A 25,357-nucleotide genomic window follows, 5' to 3' on the forward strand; every position below is an offset into this window, starting at 1 on the left:
CTGTAAATACTCAAGTACATCAAGGGGGTAAATGTAGTTACTTTCCATAATTTCTTTTCAGGGACTTTTTCTTCAAGACACAACTACAGCCAGGGTGAGGAACATGCTAAAGCAAATCATTGAGGACAAAGTTATCTTCTGGTGAAGTCTGTGTCTTATTAACTGTTCCTGTTTATAATGAAACACTTTAAACAAAAACATATCCAAGTATCTACAACTTATTTTATTTAACATTATTTTACAATATAAACCATTCTATAGATTAAATCATGCTTAACTCTACCAAGTGAATGAGAAGCATACTTAGAATAATTATTCAATATTTTTACTCAAATGTTAGACGGTAGAAAAAAAAGAAAAAAATTATTGCATCCAATGGCATAAAATGAGGGCTATAGAAAGCCAGTAATCAACAGTGTTATGATTTACTGATAATGGAAAAGTGGACATAATGCTAAAAAAATGTTATCATGAACATAGAATGCCATTAAGTGCAAATAACGATAACAAAATTCAAGGATAAACTACAATTCTGAGATGACTTCCTCATTCTCTTTCATAATGCATCAAGTATTCTGTGCAGCAACGACCGACCCAGTGTTGATGCTGACGTAACACTAAAGTGTTAAAACACAAGTAGCCACAACACGTGGCAGAAATCCAGGGTTTAATGCTACAGTTCCTTTTTTTTTCAGTTCATCATGATCGTTCTTGTTCCAACAGTTCTTTGAGTTGAGCACACAGCATACGCCCTGACTCCTGAATTCTTCATCATCATGGGAAGGCAGTGAAAACAAAATACAGCCCCAATAGAGGTGAATGCTATCCCATTGGCATTGATAGTATTATTAATGCAAGTTTATTCTCTGGTTGAGGCTGTAGAGAGTGCAGAAGAATGGGTTGTGCCGACTGGGGAGTGTAAAGGTTAGTGAGTCTCTCCGTTAACCGGCGAGCCTTCCCCGTGGGGTGAAGAGCATCTGGAGACCCCTCGTTCAGTGTTATCAGAGCTTGAGCCACTTTGACTGTGTTGGTCTGCGGAGGCGGCACTTGTTGGAGTGGACGTGGGTTTGGCTTTCTCCTTAAAGTCTGTGATTATTACTGTCAAGTCTCCAACTGTGACCTCTAGATGCTGGGCGCTGCTCCTGTCTATGTTTTTTAACCTGGGCCTGGTGAGGAGACAGACAGAAACAAACAGCTTTAGAATCTGCTTGCGATAATGATATGTTGAGCGGCAAGAAGACCAAAGACCACTTAATACGATGAGCGATTTCCTTGGAAAACATGAATCATTTACCTCATCTTTTTATGGCTTTTCTTTTTCAGTGTTGATTCTTTATCGCTCTTGTCTTTCTCAGATTTTTCTTTCTTCTCCTTTTTGGGGAGATTGGGTGGTGCAAACTGCTGATTTGCTTGCTGTGCAACCAGCTGAGAAACAGGCCGTGGTTTTCTGAAAGAGACAAAAACAGCCAGTGGCCTTATAGTTACCTTCATATCACGGGACACATAAGTAGGGTGAGCATGTGGTTTGCACTGCTGTACTGTGTAACTATTCAATTTGACCTGGATGTCAAACGTTACATTATGTTTCCTTGATGGCAGAAGTAGAGGTGTAGTAACATAAAAGAGGTAATTTCATAGTGAAAGTAACATTTCTTTGGAAAGGAGAAATGATTAGTTAACAAATCTGTCTCAATGTCCACATGTGAACCTGACTACTGTATTAAAACCTACTTGAAAATGTATGAACCAATCCTTTTTGAACTATTATTCTGAAAGGTATTTAGGCACATGAAAAAATGTCCTCTACATTTTTTCCCACGCCCGACTGTATTAAACAATAGCCTTAACAATATGACTGGTTTAAGAAACTTAACTGCTTTTCTTTGATTTATTGCATGCATGGCATAGTCCTGGCAACATTGCACTGTATTGTTTTGGGTGTGCAACCAAACTGTAAACTGGTGCAACACAATTGTTACCATCTTCATGGGAAGCCCAACATATGGCATCCCGCCACTGAAGCAGTTTCAACAGAGTGCTGCAGGAATGAGTCCTATGTCCCGGTTATGAGTCAGCATTTTTTCACTTCTGGATCCTTGATACTGAAGTCAATGGGTTTTTCACTAACATAAGTTAAAGAGATTGAAACGTTTTGTTTTGACGATATAAAATATGTCAGTGAATACACCTCTTGTTCATTTTGAAGCTTTTACTTGTTTTAAAAATGCAGTTGCATTCATCAAGTAGACAAGTCCCTGGTTGTGTGTATTCATGCTAATGAGAACATGGTGTAGTTTGCTTATAGCTTAACGTTAGCTTTTAACTTTTGCTGATTGAACTCATGCTTCAAAAAAAATCAGGAGTATCATAAACTTGTGTTTCCCACTGAATTTTTATTCTGCATAATACACAATCCAATGGAATAATCCCACTGTGTTTTTGTCAAGGGAACCAGTGTAATGCTAACTTCCGTGGTTGGCCTACAAACACATCATCTCTGCAGCAATCAATTTCTACTTTCATCCTTTTAACTTTCCAAGTTTTCTAATTTCAAGTTTTCCAGGTCACTTTCTCCTTTTGTTTTAAGAGCATTGGTGAAAAGGTTCAGACAGACTCCCCTCTATTTTTGGCAAGTGAGGCCTTTGCCCCCATTGGTGCTCTCTATTTATATGCTAATTAAATAGTGGCAGACTGTCTGCGATACATAGAAAGCAAAAAGGGATCGGGACAGCGCAAGATATTTCGTGATAACACCACTGTGAAGTTAGACTGCCCAGATATTAGTCAATAGAGGTATTTTGTTAAATTCTACCCAGGATATGCCTTCACTGACCTTACTCTTTGCCAACCCTCTGGCTGTGAGTTACCCTTTTCCTCTTTTTTCTTTTTGTTTTTACACCTTTCTTGATATAATCTGTAATGTAGTCACACAGAGCATTTTTATTATGATACCCGATATGAAGTACTCTATGAATTCTCTCCCTCTAGCAAATACGTAGAGTTACTCTCAGTTACATCTGTAGTGGAAGTACTCAAACATACACTCAGTTGTAAATTCATTAGACTAAAATGACTGTAGTCTAATACAATAGCCTTGCAATAGCCCCTACCTTTCTGAATGTTCTCATGCTAGGATTTGAGTTTTATACATGTGTGTTCAATGAACTCTACGGTCAATGTGGAGGCTATGGATTTAAATGAGGTTTATTGTATTGTGTAATACTGAGTGTGTGAATACCACATTAAGTTTTTTTAAAATATTTTCATTTCATTTTTGTTTCCCTTAAAGTTTATCAAATTAGCTAAACTCCCATTTAAAATAATAAGGAAATGACCCCAATGCTACTGTATACTATGGCCCTGACGACCACCACTACACTCTCAATTGTCCATACAATTAAATCACACACTAGTGAAACCCTTTACACCAAAAAAACTAAAAATCAAACCCTTCAATGCAGATAAAATTAATTAATTATAAAAGATTAATTGCAAAAGCTAAAAATCAAACCCTTCAATGCAGATAAAAGATTAATCATAAAAGATTAATCATAAAAGATTAATTGCAAAGCTGTTGTAATGGATAGATCTCTTAACATTCCCCTCATTCCCCCCTGCAACTGAGGGTACTTTCTTTTTAAAACGTGCAATTAAAGTAGTGTACTGTATACTATGGCCCTGACGACCACCACTACACTCTCAATTGTCCATACAATTAAATCACACACTAGTGAAACCCTTTACACCAAAAAAAAAACTAAAAATCAAACCCTTCAATGCAGATAAAAGATTAATCATAAAAGATTAATTGCAAAGCTGTTGTAATGGATATATCTCTTAACATTCCCCCTCATAAACCTGCAACTGAGTGCACTTTTTAAATAAAAGCTGCAGTTCATTTCTCACCGGGTTGACGTTCCCTTCCTGACATCACACATCATGCACTTGAACGCCTCCGCGGTGTTCCTGAAGGTGCAGACGCTACAGTCCCAGCAGCCATCGTCGGCGGAGGGCTTCGACTGCCGCTTTGGCCTTCAGACAAAAACAAAACAAAAAAAAAAAAAACACTTGTGATAACGCCATATGAGCAATGAGCGCAATGATTTCAAAGAAAGAAAAAAAAAAAACCCTTTCTGTTTGGTAACGAATACCGGAACAGGAAAGACACGACTCTAAAGTTCTTATCTGCTCAGAAGTGTGTCATAGAGGAAATGGGAGATTTCAGTTCAGCTTGCCCCCTTTATTAAACCAGCAGCCAGCCGCCATGAACACTTCAGTAAAAAAAAAAAAAAGAAGAAAAAGAAAAAAAGAAAAAGCTCCATCCATTGACCGAGCTTTCTGTTCTCAAACAGCCCGATAAAGTCTCCATTCAAACGTACCTTGTGGGGCTCTTCTTGTCACCCATTTGACGAAACTTCGAGTTAAATAAAAAAGGATCAATGTGGAAAGAAAAAAAACAAAAACACGCATTTAGCTGCTACTCAGCTGTCGTGGAAACTCCTGTCGAGGGCGATCACGTGACACGGGTTCACCCAATCACCTTTGATGTAATCACAACACATAGAAGAGGCAGTGAATGTGACACAGCGTTGATGAAAGGTTTTACATCATAGGAGAGAGGAGTGCGCACCTAGAGAGCGTTCAATGAGGAATGGGGGGAGTCAGATGGACAAAGATGGACAGTACCAGTCAAAAGTTTGGACACACCTTCTCATTTAATGGTTTTTCTTTGTTTTTATTTTTTTCTACATTGTAGATTAATATTGAAGACATCCAAACTATGAAGGAACATATGTGGTATTATATTATGTGGTAAACAAACAAATGCTCAACAAACCAGAATATGTTTTATATTTTAGATTCTTCACAGTAGTTGAATGAGAAGGTGTGTCCAAACTTTTGACTGGTACTGTATATGAATCTGAAATGCAATAAATTGACATTAACATAACATAAACTTAAAATGAACCTATGAAGGAATAAATATGTTTCAATAGATAAATAAATACAAGAATTGTACTTGAATGAATGGCACTGATATGTCTTTACTTTACACCTCTGCTCCTCAACATTGAATCAAATGCTGTATTTTATTATTCTACTTAATTTCTTTGACAGCCACAGTTAGATACAGGACCAGTCAAAAGTTTGGACACACCTTCTCATTCAATGGTTTCTCTTTATTTTTATTTTATTTTTTTCTACATTGTAGATTAATATTGAAGACATCCAAACTATGAAGGAACACATATGGAATTATGTGGTAAACAAACAAATGCTCAACAAACCAGAATATGTTTTATATTTTAGATTCATCAAAGTAGTTGAATGAGAAGGTGTGTCCAAACTTTTGACTGGTACTGTATATGAATCTGAAATGCATTTATTGACATTAACATAACATAAACTTAAAATGAACCTACGCAGTGTGTTGATACACAAATAACCTCAAACAATGAAGGAATAAAGATGTTTCAATAGCCTTTAATGAGGAATGGGGGAGCTAAATGTACAAAGATGTACAGCACCAGTCAAAAGTTTGGACACACCTTCTCATTCAATGGTTTTTCTTTATTTTTATTTTTAAATTTTTCTACATTGTAGATTAATATTGAAGACATCCAAACTATGAAGGAACACATATGGAATTATGTGGTAAACAAACAAATGCTCAACAAACCAGAATATGTTTTATATTTTAGATTCTTCAAAGTAGTTGAATGAGAAGGTGAGTCCAAACTTTTGACTGGTACTGTATGTTATTTACTGGTTCTGTATGTAAAAATACTTTAAATGTGAAGCATGCAAATGAGAGAAGTGTGCCTTTAACAGCCAGATAACTACTTAAGTTAAGGGGATTGGGCAACAAACCTATTGTGTAAAGGGGAAAATATATTAATGTTTTAAGTTAATATAAGTCATTTATAGCAGAAAGCCATGACTTTGAATTACTCCCATGTTACAAGAAGCATACCATTATACAGTACCAGTCAAAAGTTTGGACACACCTTCTCATTCAATGGTTTTTCTTTATTTTTATTTTTTTCTACATTGTAGATTAATATTGAAGACATCCAAACTATGAAGGAACACATATGGAATTATGTGGTAAACAAACAAATGCTCAACAAACCAGAATATGTTTTAGATTTTAGATTCTTCAAAGTAGTTGAATGAGAAGGTGTGTCCAAACTTTTGACTGGTACTGACATTATACACAACATTTGAAGATTTAAGAAACTATAATACATTGTTATTGATTCACTTTCCCAACAGTATACCGCATTGGCCAGAATCAGCCCCACATTGACAATAAACAACATTAAAATGCTGCCATAAAATATAACAATGCAAGGGGGCATTTTTCTGTTCAATGCATAGACTGTACAATTATAATGAGTATTTCTGAGCAATTGCTACTACTAGATAAACATCTTGTAAACAAGATTTGTAAAAGTGTTTGATGTCAATTCAAACCAGATTTCTTTTTAGTTTAGGGGGTATGATTTAAAAAAACAAAACATATTTATTCTCATTATTATCTACCCAAGATCTTCCTTGTTGCCAGTGTTTTGGTACTTTTTGTAAAAAGAAAAAAAAACAAGTTTAATGAAATCTTAAGTAAAGAGGTAAAAAATGAAACACCATAGTATGGTTTACATTTTGTACTACCTTGTCATTTGCAAGTGCCTTCATCATTTCAAGTGTTGATTGTAGAAAGAAATGTAAATGACCTTCCACTACTGGTCGATACGAGAAATGTTGACATTCCCACCCTTCGCCTCTAGGGGGAGCCATCGCGTTGTTTTCCGGAAGTAGGTTTTTCAGCGAAGAAGAGCACACAGGAACATGGTACATGCTGGTGGTACTGTGGTGCTACTGTAGCTAGGATTGTTTTGATTTTTTCCTTTAACAAGTACACGAAGAGGGAAGTCTGGAGTGGTTTGGAGCTTGGCTTTATGTACACGTGTCCTTTAGCCGTACGAGAAAAATGTGAAACGGTATTTGTGACCAGGACCATAAAAATCGTTATTTTGGTGAGTTTCTTACGACTTCCTCCTGCGCTGTGATGCTAGTTTTGCTCATAACAGTGCTACTAGCGTTGGGTTTTCTCGTCCTAGCAGTGGCTCTACAGTCCCTGACAAAAGTCTTGTCGCTTGGGTACAAGTTGACCTTAAGTGCCCCTCAAATATATTTGTAATCAATTTTTTTTTACAAGAAATGGCTCATTTCAATCCCAACAGCTTTTGAAATAATGTTTTGGTTCGTTCACAGCTTGGTAAAGCCCACTGAGTCAGTTTTTGCAAAGGCAAAAGTCTTGTCGCCTTGTCATATGATGCACCCAATCCTAGATTACAGCCTCACCTGTGATCAATAATTGATCAATCAATTAGTGGGTGTGTATAAAAAGAACCCCAGCACACCAGACCTTCACATCAACTGCAACTTGACCTCTGACAACATGCCTAAGATTCACCCTGAGACCAAAGCGTTGATTATCAAGAGGCTGAAGACCAGATCCACTGCTGAGGTGGCTGACACCTTCAATGTGTCTCAGCGTCAAGTACAAAGAATAAGAAAAAGATTTGAAGAGACTGGAGATGTTTTTGACAAGCCCAGGTCCGGCAGACCCCGCAAGACAACTGCTCGGGAGGACCGTTTGTTGGCTCGAAAATCCAAGGCCAGCCCCTTTTCCACTCCAGCAGAGCTCCACCAGGCCTGGTCACCTCAAGTCCCCGTGTCAACCAGGACAGTTTGTAGAATTCTGTCTCGAAATGGCCTCCATGGTCGAATCAGTGCCCAGAAACCAGCACTAAACAAAAGGCAATTAAAAAAATGTGTGGCATTTGCCAAGGCCCATAGCCTGCTAAAAGGATGGACGCTGGAAAAGTGGCAGAAGGTGGATTTCTCAGATGAATCTTCGGTTGAATTACATCACAGCCGCCGCAAATATTGCAGGAGACCTACTGGAGCCCGCATGGATCCGAGATTCACCCAGAAAACAGTTAAATTTGGTGACGGAAAAATCATGGTCTGGGGTTACATCCAGTATGAGGGTGTGCGAGAGATTTGCAGGGTGGAAGGCAATATCAATAGCCTAAAATATCAAGAAGTATTAGCTACCTCTTACATTCCCAACCATACAAGGGGTCAAATTTTGCAGCAGGGTGGTGCTCCATCGCATACTTCCATCTCTACATCAAAGTTCCTCAAGGCGAAGAAGATCAAGGTGCTCCAGGACTGGCCAGCCCAGTCACCAGACATGAACATCATTGAGCATGTCTGGGGTAGAATGAAAGAGGAAGCATGGAAGACGAAACCAAAGAATCTTGATGAACTCTGGGAGGCATGTAAGACTGCTTTCTTTGCTATTCCTGATGACTTCATCAATAAATTGTATGAATCATTGTCGAACCGCATGGATGCAGTCCTTGAAGCTCATGGAAGTCATACAAGATATTAAATATGGATCTCACAGCACCACTACTTAATTCACTGATGTTATGCAACATATTTTTGTATTTGAAGTAAATTATTTGTTCAATTTTCACATTACTCTCCGTAGGTGACAAAACTTTTGTCTTGCCAAAATCTGACCTTTCTGTGTTCATTAAATGATCAATCTTTCTTCAGTGAAGCAAATTTATTTTAGTATATTAAACATAATTTGGGAGGGTTTTAGCTTTCATATGAGCCATTTCTAAAACCAATGGATAAATTAAAAGTCAGGTTATAAGCTGTTGTTTCTACAAAATGGATAAGTGACAAGACTTTTGTCAGGGACTGTATTATGTGGGGTCCCATGCCTCTCACTCATACGGATTGCTCACATTTTACAGCAGTCTTTGGATACTTTGGATAAAATGTTATTTAGTACCTGTGCAATACAAATACACTGTGCAACTATAGTTATAATAGTTTTCTGTCTGTATATATAATATTTCAGTTATTGTGGATTCTTTACTGTTTTTATTGCTTATTTATAATATTTTTTATGTTGTTTTTCTTTTACTATGTCTCTTGTTTGCACTATGACCTATGCTGCTGTAATCCTGTACATTTCCCCCCCTGCGGGACTAATAAAGGATTATCTTATTTTATCTTATCTTATTTTATAAGAAGGAGATGTGGAGTAACAGTTTGCAGAAGCCACCTTTTATAAAAAGAGAGCAGACTGATGATAAGTCACGTTATGTGGATGGTTGGAGACCCATTAGATAAGTGTGTGGGAACAAATACATTTTGAATGAAATATTTGAAAGTCTATTGGCTTAAGAACACATTTTCCTTGTTTTGGCTTGTCAGAAAGGACGATGTGAATGACAATGTTATGGGTGTAGAAATGTTGTCTAACTGAGGTCAGATTATGTATGTGTGTGTGTGTGTGTGTTATGACGCTCTAATTTTGGTTGTATATCTAAAATATTTTATACTGAGCCAGATTAATAAGGCTATACCTTTTCCCCTATTCTAGGTTGATCATTCTCAATTGAAACATTTTGCACAAACCAGACAAGGAACCCAAATCAAACCTTCCACAGTAAGTAAAAACAACAGTATTCTGCATTTTTTACAAGCACAACAATTAATAGTCGTTCACACAGACCTCAGCTTCTAACTGGACTCTTTTGTCTGCACCACTTTCTTCAGCATGCTGACATTTTGACTGCACATCAATACGAGCTTACTCAACATTATAGTGTATTTCCCTGTGCAAATTTTTCAACGTCTTAAGATGACAATGTTGGGGAGGCTTGATTCATTATCAGCTGTCTCTGCAACCTCCGGCTGGTTAGTTGATAACTGTCACTAGCCAGCCCAAATCTTAAAAGACCTGCTTTCACCACGGGCTTTCATCTTGGAAAACATCCAGGCAACGTAACTTGTGCTGGGCAGCTACGACGCTTGGCCAATAAGTGTAATTTACAGACTTTTGCTGATGACACGAGTAATCACCTTGGTGATTAAAAAAAAAGTCCTAGTTTCAAAATGCATATAGATAATATAACATGACTCTGTGACAGCATAGCCTATATTGCATCCCATATCCATTCAAGAAATGATTAGTCAAAGTTACTTCATAGCCGTACTTTGAACACATGGTCTGACCAATACAAAACACACTTTATTTTTTCTTTATAGTGGCATATCGACGTGGTCAAAAACCAATTAGAGATGTATATGATGAGCGCTTCTCAGAAATGGATTCAAGAGAGGTAAGTGAAGATTTTGTTTTGCATGGTCAAAATATATTAGTTAGATTAAGCCCCCCAGGATAATAAATGGTGAAAACTGCTGGATTAACAACCTTTGATATCATGATGCTGTTTCTTAAATTGCATCCTTGTTATCAGCTTTTTTAGACAATGGTAGGTATTTATCGTAGTTTTGAAGATTCATTCACTTTTTTATCTTTTGTAGTTATTCTTTAGGTGGATATCAATGCTCCATCCAATTCTAATGACATTTTTGATCTCAGTATGTATCATAATGCTGTAGACGCTGTTATCTTTGTCTAAATTAGGTAAAAAATCTATTATTTCTGTTGTGTAACTCTACAAACCAAGGTATTCAGTCAGCCCTTAGATTGCACAGACTAATCATAGGACATCTTTATTTTGATTAAGCATGAAATCATCAAGGAATTGAGGTACTGCTCGTCACACCTTGAATTAGTTTATAACGATGTTAATTTATTTCATAGGACTATATCATTTTATACTTTAAAATTTTGGTAATTCTTACAAATGAAATCTTGTTTAGAGAGGAGCTATATTATATTAAATGTAATATTTTGTCATTTCAGGTGACTAGCCATCGGGTGGTCAATATTGTTGATAAGAGGAGCCATATGCCTCGGCCACATATGGAATTTGAAAGAGGTTTTAATGATGACCAGTGGTATGATGGTCCTCGAAATTACCAGGATGCAAGAGAATATGAAGAAGGCAGTTTCCCGCCTAATGACCGTCGCTACTTTGATGACAACTCACATGGCAATTTTCGCAGAAATACACCACAAAATGTAAGACCAACTTGGTATTAACATTTTATAAACTATCATCTGGTTTTTTTCTGTTACAGGTCTGGAAACAAGTGTAAACAAGTGTAACTATAGCGAAAGCGAGTGTTGATAAATTGCTTTTTTTTTTGCTGATTAAATAGAAACATTAAGAAATGGCATACCATTACGTCTGTCTCCAAATTTAAGTATGTCAAAAAGTTAACAACAGAATGCTAAATTGCATATGTTTAATTGGGTTTCTGTGTTCTTTTTTTGTTCTTCCCCATAACGTCATTATGTGTCAATTGTAAGCAAACTTCTTCATCATTGTCTTTGCTGGTGTATTGCACTATATCTTTGTGCACTACCGACACTTTGATCAGAGGAAAAGGCTGTAACCACTGAATGGAATGTGTACTGCGTTCCTATGGGAACATTAAAGGGTGTTGTATTTGTGATTTATGTTTTCAGGAGGGCCATTACTCTCAACAGTCTTATGACAGAGATGATTTGAGGCACCATTTAGGCTCAAGGTAATTCATATTGATTTTTCTATTAATTGATACATTTTTTTGTTTTACACATCCTGATTATTATTTTTAGAATGTCAGTTGCTGCGCTGACATTTTTGTGTAATGCATTCAACTGCACACAAGGTGGCGGCAGTGCTCATTATTTTTTAAAACCTAAGTGTTATTAGCTTGCTAGGTATTTGATGACCATCATGTGGTCATGTGACTTTAATTGCATGTAATATCATTGAGAAAAGATGAAAAATCACTTTAAAATCTATTTGTACTTTATTTTATTACACATTGGTGCTTTGACCAATGCCTTGGCAGAAAATGATAACTTTGGAAAATATAATTAGGATGTTTCAATTATCTGTGACCCCACTGCTCTTGTGATAAGCTGAAGAGCTTAACCCCACACAGTGCCGCTAAGTCCAGCATCAACAGACTACTTCTACATCAACAGACACTCTTCTCGCCCCGGCCACTTCAACATACCAACAGTTTACGGGCCCAAGCTCCCCTATTCCAGGAGTCATACCAGGCTAGAGAGGGGGACAAAGGGCACTAGTGTCTACTCACACGGTCAAACCACCCCCTCCCACAAACCCTCACCCCACCCTGAGAGGAAAAACAGCTGGACCACTCCCTCCTAAGTCAAACACCCACACACTTGTCAGATATTCTGAGCAGAGTATGTCTCTTTTGGTCCTTTCTGCATTGAATTTACCACGATATTGAATTCATATTAGGTATATTCCAAGTTCCAAATTACCCTAAAATCTATCTGTTGATGGGGGTTTTTTTTCACACAAAAAGGACTGTGGACTAGAACTCCCATCACATGCATTGGAAGCACATTAGGAAAGGATGTTAAAAATGACCAGTATGAACAGGAGGAAGGATTGCAACAACCAAAAATGTTTCACTGTACATAGGGGCAAAAACTGTCACGACCCTAACCCATCCATGTAATAATGCTCCATCATTTCTATCAGAACAGTATAACAACAGTGTTTTAGTGTAAGTGGATGTTCGTGCTACAGCTTCTCATGTTAATAGGCAGCTGGTTGCCTCTTACCGCATCCTATCTCAAAGACAACGAGGAAGGAAGTCTGACTGTAAGTTCCTTTCTTGTTCTACAGTGGCCATGTTGACGAGGTGGCAAATATAAAATGTTCCCAATCCCAGCACAAGACAGAATCCCCTGGCTCTCCAGGCTCTGTAAGCCTGGTGGTCTCAGTCATAGGGAGTAATAGCGTAGCTTCTGTGGCTACGTGCGCTAACTCTAAAGCAACACTGTTACCCCTTACTGTGACTATAAATCAGGTTTAAAGCGTGTGGGATGAAGACCAGTAGTGCATGATCGTAATAAAGTTCTGCAGTAAAGGTATTGGGGACACACACTTGAGCGGTTTATTGTGCTCCAGATTATGAAATTAGTCAACTGCCTGATGTGGCAGCTCCAAGTTAATGAACAGGCAAAAAAATCCATCCAGTGAAGTGAAGTATTTTTATTTTCAAACAAGCCAAACAATTTTTTGCTTCGCGTAATTATTAAAGAACTCAAAGGGAATTAAGATGCAAATATAATCAGTTATTATTATTTGTTTTGTCTCTTGGGACCCACAGTTGTTTTAAGGCTTCATGACTCATTAAATTATTGCATTGTTCTAGTCATTTCTTAGCGTATTGACTCTCAGTATCAAGAGTATATTTCACACAGTATATCTATTTTTTGTTTTTTTCCCCAAAATAAATGACAAAACTCTTTCTTTCTCTATCCGTAGCCGTTTGATGTTAGTTTTGTACTCCACGGATGGCAATTTAGTGTTCGGCAAATGGCAGGCTGAGTCTTTGCTGCTTCAAACAGACCAGGAGTCGTAAAAGAGGTCTTGTTAGACCTGCTCTGTGTTTGTGATGTGGCTTGAGTTCAGGAAGAGGTCATAACAACCAGGTGCCTTAGGGTCATTTATACCTCTGGACCTAAAGGTTGTTGTCAGGACAAAAGCCTCGGCCTGGAAAATGATAAAAAACAAAGAACAATGACGTTTCAGTATTGCTGCTAGACCTATCATGCATCAGACGAATGCCTTATTACATAACATGGTTGAATAACAAAATTTGGTGACAGTGCTGTGTGACTTCAGCTTCATAATAAGGCGTACTCATGGCTCTGCCTACAATTGAAGACAGATAGGAGTGAAAGGAGACCAAAATTGGTCCAACTGTCTGCCAACTGTTGCATGTTCCAGAGTAGAAGATTGCCTCAATTCAACAAATTGATCGGTGCCCCACTGAGACCGAATTTAAGTCTTTGTGGTTTTGCCTTCTCTATTTATTCTGTTTCCATTACCCATCTGACAAGAACTTTTTATCTACCATAAAAAAGCTTGCAGATCAGTTTTGCCAGTGATTGCTATATTTTTTAAGTCTGTGTTCTCTTTTCTTCTATTTTTTTCAAGGAGCAGTGGCAGAAGTCGTCCTTATTACCGCAGCAGAGGCCGAGTGTCAGGCCCTCCTCTAAGGTCAGTGCCCTCACAGCCATACGGTGTTCCAGTTTACATTTATCAAACTGCCAGCTCTGTTACCAGGCAGGGCTTGAACTCAGGTGTCCAGTTCTGTTTTGACATAAATCTTGACTAAATGACTCTGTAAAGAGCATTGACCAGGAGGCTATTGTACTAATTGACATTCAAACACACAAATTATATCCAACTCGGTATGAACGAATATTATAATAGGTTACATTAAATGAATCTTCAAAACCGTCACGCTGCAAAAAGTCTGTTTTTATGACTGCAGGAATTCTCCGCCTGCCAAACGGGATCGCTCTCCTGGAAGGAGGGAAGCCCATCCTCCTGTAGCAGTCCGCGCTGGATCCAACAGCAGCAACCGGAGCTTCTCCCCAGACAGAGAGAAAAACTTCAACTACCAGCAGGCCCAGCAAAGGCGTAAGTATAAAAATATTCTATGGATCCTGAACATTTAAGTATACCGATTTGTTACAATCTTGCACTGTGATCAGATGAGGGGAGTAAAAAGAAGTGCTACCAGACGAGCTGGAACCGTTGTTGCGATATTGCATTAATTACATACTGACCTTAGTTTGTTGAGTCTAAGCAAGCTCTCTTACAAAACACATTTGAGTCATTTATGTCTCCACACCTAATCATGAATATTAATAACGAAACTGTGGTGTAATCGCAGTAATACAGAGGAAGAGAATACACAATTTTGTTCTATTTTCCATCTTTGCCTTTTAAATGTGTTGCAAAGAACTATCAGTGATGGACATAGCTGTCTGACCTCCTGCCTGAATGGATATGTATGACGTCCAATAACACAGCTCCACTCTGAACTACCTGACACTCTGTGATTGGCCACTTCATGCAAAACCTGAAGGAGCATAGATGTAGCTGGGAGTGCTACTGATTTGTAAATTCATACATATTGAGCACAATGTTTGTCCTTGCAGCTGTTCTATCCCTCTGTAACGGCAACAAAAAGGATCATTTTCTTACTTCACAAAAGGCATATAAAAGGTATAATTCTTAAGTCCAAAGGGATTAAGCCATTCCAGGTGAAGCATCTGTTTTCAGACGTGGTGTGTAATGTGAAGGGTCAGGGTGTGCTGAAACACGTTACGACGTTAATTACACCAACACACTTTCAGACGCTGGGAAGAAGGATGCCCTCGGTTTATTGGGGTGGTTTGGTTTTGTATTCAGATCTTGACCTTTTCTTCAGTTCACTCGTTGGCTTAACAACGTCTTCAAAATTACTGTGGCTCTGTTATTTTACATGCTTTCTTTTGTGACTTCTACAGAGTTTAGAACTTAAATTACCAACGTTGAGCTAATGAAAATTTTCACGTCTCATTTAGAGTGATCTTGCATAAGCAATATTATTAGTCTGAGGCAAAGTAGTGGGGACGGTATTTTCCCCAGTGCTTTGATTTCCAACACACTTAAACATATTAATGCGGTCAAGGCTCAGCTCCATGTCGTACCGCCCTTTTGAAGATGCAATAAAACTGTGAGAAAACAGTTGTACTTTGCGACTCTACTCCCATCTGGGATACTTATTAGGCCAACTCTGCAGAGTACACAAAAAACTGGGTTTTAGTGATAGGGTTTGTATAGTAGGCTTTGTCCTGCACACAGAAGCTGTATGCAATGTCTTCTTGCAAAATCTAGGTCTATGATGCTAACACAGGGGCTGCTTCAACATTGGCCCACCAACTGCAAGGCTAGTTATAAGGTTCTTGTTGACTCGCAGTAGTGGAGCAGTTGAAGGCCTTTGGGGTAAGAGCCAGTTTTTTGTTTGTTTTGTTTTACAAAAACTGGCTCTTAGTATTTGTAATGTCACTTACAGCGTGTTTCAAAGTAGATATAGTCGAGCCTCTGGAACCAAACCGAGTATAAAGGCTGGACTCTCACCTTTTCTGTAGTTGTCCAGGCAGTAAGTTTACATGCACATAAGTAACCAGGTCATATAGAGAAACCAGGATACTGTGGGTAGTTAAACATTATGTTTACATGCATTGTAGTATATGCAGCAGCACGTCAATAATCAGATGTCTCCCCTACCCCGATCTTATTTTAGATTTGATGTTTTCTTACAGAGAAAGCTTAGATATCCCACACAGCATGGAAGTGCCTGAATTTAATAAACAGTTAATCGTTCAGCAGTGGAATCCGACTTTATGTTAGTTTCAGTCAAACTTTGAATGGATTTATTTATTTTAAAATACAAGAATGAAGCGCTCTTTGCATCACCTTGAGTTCGCTTTCTGTGCTCTTTTTGTCATGCACATACATTATTGTTAAAAGCCAATTAGAAGCATGGTTACCCGTATAACATGGCAGAGAAATCTAGCCGGGGAGATCAGCTTTCTCTAATCCCCTACCCCAATTATGGAAACCAGGTTTCTCGTTTACCAGAAGGCACCGAGGGTGTGAGTTGACGGGCAGGTGCTGAAACTCATTAGCCCTTTTCCAAAACTGACAATCTGAAAAACACTATTTTATGCAACAGTTGGCCGGGTGTCCCGAGGTAAGATCTACTCTGCACTCTCCTTCCTTTGAGGCTGAGCTGTTATCCCCATTGGAACACTTACTGCATTAAGCCCCTCCGTACAAAGACTCTTTCAAGCATGGCAATTCGGAAGACCTATAAACACTCAAGCCTTTAGACATGTTTTTAGGCATACCCAAGCCTTAACACTGTTGTATGCCTCCATGAGCCAAACTACTGTATCTGAGCATCCAGTCCTTTTGGAGTCTTTGTGGGGTCCCAGAGAGAGCGCCACAGGAGAGCTCCAAAGTCTTGCCGAGGGACTCAAATTAGGATGGAGATTATACCTTGGCTCACTCTAATCACTGTGGGAGATGCCTTCTGTAATAACAAACAACTTCAAGTCATATTTGTTTCTTTTCTAGACAGATTGGAGCCAGCAAAGGACAATATTTCAATTTAAGCACAGCTGAACTCCTAGACCACTATTGTGTGGGAGGATCCAACAAGGGAGTATTAAAACGAAACAGTGATTTATACTTTTCAGGCGCCTCATAATGCCTTGGCTTCACAATTGCGCACAATGACAAGTGAGTCATTGTTTGATGTCCCACAGTAGAGAGTAATTGTTCCCCAGGGCATTTAGAAAAATACACTGTTTTCCAGTTATTAGACAGCGAAGTTGAACGAGCCGAGGAACGTGTGGTCCCGGACCCTTTCCTGATTTGAACCGGGGATGCTGCAGTTTACTTGGATTGCGTCCCAGCTCACTGACCCACCAGGAGGCTCCCCAGGGTGCTATTTAAATACAGAGCAAAGTTACATTAAAGAATGCTGTGGTCACGCTCACCATTCTTGAGATCAACCTCTTTTTTTAATTTTTTTTTATAGCTGTCTCCCCTTAGTCAGATCTTTTTTTTTTTATACTTGCTTGTTTTCTCACTGTTCCTTCATGATGCCTTCTCCATAGATAAACCCAGCGTGCTGAAGAGCCACACTCCCAGCAGCTCTGTGGAAGAGACTCCTCACAGCTCTGGATCTTCAAAGGTAAAACCAGCATCTGAGGGAAATTTTAACCTGTATTGCTTTTACAAGAAATAACGTTAGAGGGGGTAAAATAAGAATAAAATAAGATATGAAGTCACCACACCTCAAAAGTCTTAGTGTGTCCTTGAATTAATCCAAAAGAAGAGTTTTTAAACAGTGTCTTTGACTTAATCAGCTGTATTGTAGTGACAATGTAACTCTAAGATTCAACAGGACAGTATATAAATGTATAGTACATGCGTAGTCTATGCGACAAAAACGGGCAAAACCACCAGTATGGTATAAAGTAAAGACTAAAATAACATAAAACGGAATATGCTCTTTGATTTGTGTACATTTAAGTTAAGTTTTAACTGTAAGTATAGCTCATCTCTTTGTGTCAGCGGGCATTTACTCTGATCTTTGGCTGTAAGGATCCTTTAATCAGAGAGATGTACTGTATATGTCACATCCTCTCTGTTTACTGTTGACATGCAGCATGCATAATGAGACATGTAGCAAAACAAGACCTCAACACTCGTACGAGGAAAAAAAAGAGTCGTCTCTATTTGAAGCTCTTTGAAATCAGAACCAGCTTTCTAGACCTAGTGACCCCCAGTTCTAACCCCTTAACCTTTGGCCCGCCAGGAAAAAACTCCAGCATCTGTAGCGGAGACGGAGGAGGTGGTGGCTGCCAGCATGGAGCCGAAGCCCACACCAGAGGAAGACTTCAAGGCCCGCCGGTCGGAGGCCATTAAGGCTAAGGCTCTGGAAATTGAGAAGGTAGCAAGATTTTTCTCCATGAAACGACCTCACTTCTGTTCATTCTCTCAACTCTCCATAATATAACTTGTCCCCGCTGTCTTTGTTAGATCGTAACCTTTCTCCATTCCTATCATTGGGTCTATCAAACACCAGCTTTTACTGAATTTTAAAATTGTATTTTTTTAAACTGGAACAACTACTTCCTAGGCAGGGAACATATACACACACACACACGCACACACACACACACACACACACACACACACACACACACACACACACACACTTATACAGAAATGACAGCCAATTTTCTTTCACTTACAACTAAGCCAAAGGAAACGCTAAACGAAGCGGGAAAACTTACGTACGTTGAATCCGTTTTTTTTGGTTCTGGTTGTAAACATTTACAGTTGCCTGAGCTTCATAATTAGGGAGAAAATAGCTTTGTTCTTGTTTCAGGATACTAGAATTCATTAAAAAAAAAGTCCTGGAACTAGAGAAACAGCGAGTGGAACACGTAGACGTTTCTCACCTCATTGGCATTTGTAATCATGCCATTTGTTTCTTGTTCAACCTTTTTTGTTCTAACATGAAGCTGACCCATGACTGTTATTCACAACACTTAATATCCAGACTCAAAGTGGTAACACAGAACATGTGCAACTGTCAGGGAGTGTGTCGGTTGGCAGTTTAGAGGGAAACTAAGAAACATTATTAAATAACACAAATAGGTTAGATTGAACATAGTAGCCCCAAAACTGATGTTCCTATGGGTTCACCTTCCTGTGTTGTTTCTCCATGTTGCATGTTTGGGCCTTACCCTGCTCTCGAGGTGCGTCACGTATCCAGACAACCCTTTCACACTGGTTTTTATGATTTGGCTGTGAGTCAAGGGGTTGACAAAAGAAAAAGCTGTATAATTGTGCCTTGGCTTGCTACACGTAATATTTAAGCTATTAAGAAACATTTTTTGGGTGGCGAGACGGAGGATAAGTCAGCAGAAAAGTCCTTAGCACCTCAGGTTGTGATGCCTCTTGCGGCCTGCTATTTGGAGTTGCACTCTTTTCCCTTCTCCTTCATCGCTTTGCACTACAGTACCACTTATCTGTTCCCGTTAAAAGCAGGGCAGGAATTGCCCTGCAGGATGCAGGTGGCCCACCCACAGTGTGGTGCGTCTCTTGGCGTTAGCACACACATGCTTACCCTGCCCATTTCCAACTGCTTCTACAGACGTGGTGAGAGGCAGAAACCTCTACTGTGTCTTTACTGTAACATCTGCCCCGGGCCTAGTTAAACACACACCGATCCATCGCCGTGGATGGCCAGACTGAGCAGATCGGGTAGTGAGCACAGCAGGACCTCAGACCACATGGTTTGAAGAAATGGCTCCAATTCAAAGCATTTTGTGTAAAACAAGCACGCAGCATGCACCAAAATAAACCACTCCATCCTTTTTTTTTTTATCTTTCCTAAATGGGCCATTTGTCTGATCAGCACAGTCCTAATAGCCCTGTTAGCATGGGGCCAGATTATTTAGAAATGGATTCGTCACAGCAGCAGAGCCCATTGTTTTTTCGGCCAAAAGCTTGATGTAATGCATACTTCGCGTGGGTGTTTCAGGGTTATAAATGAAATCAGAAACCACAAAATCATTGACACAGTAAACATCCCCGCTTATGACATCGCTTGTCATAAGATGTTTCAACAATGTTACCGGGGTAGAGACCAGCATGCAGATGTTTTTGTAAACCTTGTGATGCAACAGATGAGCAGTGGAGCAATTCATCAATCCTGGCACTAACCGCAGAACACATCTGAGCATGTCAAATTACAATAACAACAACAACAACAACAACAAAGGAAATATCCAGTCAAAACTGGGCTTGGTGCCTGGGAGTGATTTTCAGAGAAGTCCATTCATCATCCCAATCAGCCCAAATGAAACATATCCATTTCAACTATTAGCCCCTCCATCGAGAGGTCCGGTTTGCAGCTTGAGTGATTAAAATGGCTCTCTTAATATCCCCTAATGTGTACCAGCCCTCAAGTCATTACCCAACTTCCCTTATTATGCAGGACCCCTGCCTGCATCAGTGCTCATTTGAACAGAGCCTCGCTAAATGTCCATGCGAGCGCCTTACGTATAATCTCACTCAAACCCCCAACTCCTCATTCCCCACCCGATACCCGTGCACCCTCCTGTCAGTATTTGCTCAATTTGAACCTCCACAAACATCCGATTTGGGCAGAAGCCCACTTTGTAGGGCTCCTCCTTTAGGGCCCCTAGTGTTGCTGTTTCTCTTGGGGCTCCAGCCCGTCCTGTGTGGCCCCCTTAGTATCACGCTTGCAGATCAGCTCATGGCTTCCACTGAAGTGGGGGGTGTTGGATTTTTTTGGGAAGGGAAACCTCCCTGCAACCTTTTCTCACAACACACAGAGCACGCTCAGGTCAAAAGCACCCTTCCTGTTTGTCCAAGTAACATGGAAGCAGTTTTTTACAAACATAGCAGGCTGTTTGATTGTTCAGTGCTAAATGTGGAGGGATGCTCGTCATTTCACTCCCATTTATATGCATAGTCATGCGCATGGAAGCACATGGAAGCTCACAGTCATCTAAGCTGCAGTACCAATAGTTACTCTGTCTGTATATATAATATTTGAGTTATTGTGGATTTTTTTACTTATTTAATATTCTTTACTGTTTTTACTGCTTATTTGCTTATTTATAATACTTGTTTTTTTACTATGTCTCTTGTTTGCACTATACTCTATGCTGCTGTAAATCCTGTACATTTCCCCACTGCGGGACTAATATAGGATTATCTTATCTTATCTTAATAAGGGAAATCTCTTAATTTGAGTTCATAGTTCATGGCCCCTCAGTGGTGGAATGAACTCCCCACTGACGTCAGGACAGCAGAGTCGCTGCCCATCTTTCGGCGCAGGCTGAAAACTCACCTCTTCATGAAGTACTACCCTGAGCCTTCCTCGTAGCACTTATTGTATTCGTAGCAGTTCGTTGCACTTATTGTATTCGTATTAGTTTGTTTCTGCACTATACTTTTGCTCTGGTTTATGCTCTTAGATGCTTGTTTAAGAAAGGAGATGCACTTATGACTTCTGGTGACTAGTAGTTCTCTTGAATACCTATGTTGAATACACTTATTGTAAGTCGCTTTGGATAAAAGCGTCTGCTAAATGACTGTAATGTAATGTAATGTAATGTAATTATAAGGCCACTTTTTCCAACCCCGTTCCCCAAAGCTTTATAGTGTGTAAAACTGTGTATACGGGATATAATGAAGTGAAAATGTAGTCACTGTCAACAAAGGATGTCGCTTGGGAAAAGCTTTGGAAGGTCTTATTTTTAAGGAGGCAAACATAATCAGCTGTAGGTGATTAGAGAGGAACTGCTTTGTGGGACATACACCACATGTTGGTGTCTCATTTAGCTCATGTTTCCTCTCACATCCTCAAACCTGGAACCGATCTTTGCCTCTTATGAATAATTCTCACTTAGTGGAAATGTTTAAAAAAGGAAAAATTTGGCATCTAAGAGGTAGAGGTGTGAAAATCCACCCATGTAGTGTTAACTTAAGATCATATGAACTGTTTAAGAATAGCCTGTGAAGGGCCTCATACATGTACAGCATGTAGACAGAAGGAATCCTGTGTTGTGGAATGATGTTGACCCTGAGCTCGGCTGGCCACACGTGTCGTGAGTCTCTCGCTTCCCTGTGGCCGGAGCTGAAGACTATCATTACGCGGGGGCCGCGAATTCGCTTGACATGATCTGCAGACATTAAATCATCAGCGTGAGTCCAAACGTCTCCCACAGTCTGGGATATTTCTGTCGGAGTTTACTGGACTCGCCTTCCTCTGTGTGTTTACAATGCGTGTTGCGATACAGTGATGATAACCTGTATTGTTGTAGTTTTTTTTACCCTACCAAAAAATGTGATCCATTTTTCACTAGAACAGGAGCAAACCTTGTGTCAATATCATGTCCAATACCACAGAATATGGGTTAAGAATGTGCTTATGATCAGATAGGAATGCATCAACTATCTGAGCATTCTGTAGCTAGTTCAGCATGGGAATTATCAGGGGTAGAGAGTGAGAGAAATTCAATTAAAAAAAAAGAACATGAAGGAGAGCTGAAGTGATCTATCTAGCTGCTGGAGGCATTTGACAGCATGCAATTAGCAGGTAGAGCAGAATATGGAGAACCTTAATCTTCTCCCTCTGTGTGTAACTTTATAATTTCTCATAACCTTATTTAGCCTTCTTTGGTCCTTGTGTGACGCACAACAGGTACGCTGCATAGCCTCTGTTTTTAGCCTATTGCTTGAGAACACAGTGAGTGGTTCCCATGTGGCACATTGTTTCCATCATTATTGTTCCAAGCTGAATGTCATAGTATTTTTGTTTCTTTGACCTTTGCTGTGTGTTTAAAGCACCACCCAGCAGAGTTCCCTCCCAGGTTCTGATGGATAAGATCATCTTGATACAGTCCGTCATTGGATTTTCTTTCTTTTTTTCCCTCAGTAGTTACGGTTACACACAGTTCAGTAAATCTGATATTACAGACTTCCTTTGGTCGAAACCTTCATGAAATGATTACCATTTACAGTTAAGTCATGTGGCAGTGATATAATGATGTAATATACAAACGCTCTCTTGATCTCTATACAAATTGATGGATACACGATCATGCGTTAGCCTAGATACACATTATATAATGTGTATCTAGGCAAGGAAACAGCAGCTGGGGTTTTTACATTTCCACATAACTGACAGAACCCTGGAATACAGCCGTCTAATTGGTTAACCTCACATTCTGCTCAAGACTGGACTCTGATTTACGTTGACAGGCAGCATTTTTCTTTTCAAAGTTAACAAACCTGATGGTTTTTTGGTCTTTTTTTTTTTTTATTGCATTTAACAGATAATTAACGTTTCATGAGATACTGTCAACTAATTTGTGTTCTACAACTAAGACCAGCACAGCCCACATTCCTAAAATGGTTATGGGGTGAACATGAAAAGATATACAATTCCGCTTAGGAAGCTGCAACCATTTAGATAGAAACTTAATGGTTGCTATCTTAATGCAACCATTAAGTCATATCTCCTTTTACTTCAGCAGGATTGATACAACGTGACTGTTTTCCGTCTGATGAACTGATTACCTACAGCTGATTATATATTAAAAAAAAAAAGCATATTCTGTAAATGTATATATTTAAGAGAGGCAATAGTAATTGGATTTGATTTCTTATTTGTAGTGGCCAAAAGAGTGTTTTTTCTTTGGCCACAGAAAAACCTTCTGTCTTCTTCGGTGACTCTAATTTGAGGGGAGAGGTGATCTGGGCTGCATAAACTCAACCCTGTAGGACCCCAATGTCCCAGACTGCTCCCTGGCAGGCCGGTGGAGCCCTAAACATCTAGGGTGGCTTCAGTGCAGGGCCCCACATTTAGCCTTTTTTCTCTCCAGGTGATAAAGATGTTGTGAGCTTGCACCTGGGGCTCTAATAAAGGACTTAACAGCCGTTTTTGGTCAGCAGTAAAATGTGAGAGGGATGTGAGTGCTTGTTACAATGCGGTGTGAGAGAATGCTACAGCACCAGTAACATATTCTGACACCTCATGTTCCTTTTGTTATGGGCGGACATGCACTTGAATGGGCTCACACATTCACACACCTGTTTCATGGAATTCACCAATTTACCAGAGGTGGGTTCATTAAGTTCACAGTTAGGCGTTGCTATAAGAGCCGGTCTGTAGTATTCAAAGAGCTTTCAGATAGAGGTGCTAACTTATTTGTGAGGTCAATTAAAATGTCCTTTTGTATTCTGTTCATTCTGTATGCAAATATTTGTTCTATTTGCATAAAATACAAACAAATTCAATCATATGAAATGCTTGGTTGGCCAAAGATATTTAAGAAAACCAGACTTCCAGATTTGTTTTTCAGCCTTTAGAATAATGGTAAACATGAATGCAATTAAACAATCATTAAACGCATAAGTACCCATTTAATTTATATTGTCGAAATGACATGTACAAATTCTGAGGGCCTGGAGGACAGACCGATCTGTAACGGTCCTACAAAAATGTTGGACTTTGTTTTTCTACACTATGTACTTCAATGTTATCTTTATGGACATTGACATTTCTAACATAATTGTTTTCTGTGCAGCATTACAGGAAGGACTGTGAGACGTTTCGCACAGTGGTGAATATGTTGGTGGCCAAGGAGCCCAGTTTGGATAATGTGCTTCAGGCTCCACTGGATGAGAACCTGTTGGAGATCAAACAGCGCTGCCTAGATGCCCTAAGGCACTTTGTGAAGGAGCTGGACGAGGTATTACAGCAGACGGACACCTCAGCCTAAACCAAAGTCACAAAACACTGAAATGGGGTTTTTTTTCCACTTGTTTTAATATTCACATGTATTTCCCACTTGCTGATACATAAATAGGAGGTAAGAAAATAATTGTTCAAATGGTTTTATAGTTACAGTAAAATGCATATAGTATTATGAGTAAAAACAAAGCTTCTTGTAGGGTGAAGTGCCCAAGATACTGTTTCTGGGAAAGTTCTGCATTTTTATCACGAACCATGTGTGAAAAACCTGTAAAATATAGTTACTTTCAGTCGATTACATATAACATTTTAAATGGATATAAATTAAATATTTACTTGGTTTTATTGTTGAATCCTTAATGGAATAATGAAACCACCTTCTACTCAGTCTTTAGTGATAAGACATGTATTGTCCTTCCAGTAACTGTATTTCTTGCAGATGAGGCAGCACATGCAACTAAAAAAAAGTACTCTTATCAGTATTGAAGGGGCCAACACCATGTGTTTGTTTCAGTGCAGTACTATTTTATATATATACAAAAAATGCTTTTTATACTGTATGTAGATTATTCATTTTTTTTGTCTTTTTAGTTGTCAAACTTCTTGTGAATATCATCCTTTCTTAATAAAAGCTGAAGCCTTGAAAAAAGAAATGTCTTCT

General features: G+C 39.1%; 2 protein-coding genes across 4 annotated transcripts; one reads left to right on the forward strand and one right to left on the reverse strand.

Annotated features, from left to right (window-relative positions):
- Positions 1-278: 278 nt before the first annotated feature.
- Positions 279-4,456, reverse strand: LOC129108436 (YY1-associated factor 2-like). The gene is made up of 4 exons (XM_054620245.1): positions 4,380-4,456; positions 3,907-4,032; positions 1,295-1,447; positions 279-1,166 (listed from the first exon to the last, which is right to left on the reverse strand). Exons 1-4 carry the CDS (start codon positions 4,403-4,405, stop codon positions 926-928), a joined length of 546 nt encoding a protein of 181 aa, XP_054476220.1. The 5' UTR covers positions 4,406-4,456; the 3' UTR covers positions 279-925.
- A 2,348-nt stretch (positions 4,457-6,804) lies between these two features.
- Positions 6,805-25,328, forward strand: LOC129108339 (periphilin-1-like). 3 transcript variants are annotated; one of them, XM_054620111.1, is made up of 10 exons: positions 6,805-7,037; positions 9,476-9,541; positions 10,144-10,217; positions 10,808-11,026; positions 11,477-11,538; positions 13,983-14,045; positions 14,323-14,471; positions 17,507-17,583; positions 18,211-18,345; positions 24,530-25,328. In XM_054620111.1, coding segments are annotated over exons 2-10 (975 nt in total). In that variant the 5' UTR covers positions 6,805-7,037; positions 9,476-9,540; the 3' UTR covers positions 24,725-25,328. The 3 variants fall into 3 exon arrangements, with proteins under 3 accessions (XP_054476086.1, XP_054476087.1, XP_054476088.1); XM_054620112.1 differs by having other exon boundaries at positions 13,986-14,045; XM_054620113.1 differs by having other exon boundaries at positions 13,989-14,045.
- Positions 25,329-25,357: the final 29 nt, after the last annotated feature.

This window comes from Anoplopoma fimbria, chromosome 19 (genome assembly GCF_027596085.1).
Source record: "Anoplopoma fimbria isolate UVic2021 breed Golden Eagle Sablefish chromosome 19, Afim_UVic_2022, whole genome shotgun sequence".
In the NCBI taxonomy this organism is placed as follows: domain Eukaryota; kingdom Metazoa; phylum Chordata; class Actinopteri; order Perciformes; family Anoplopomatidae; genus Anoplopoma; species Anoplopoma fimbria.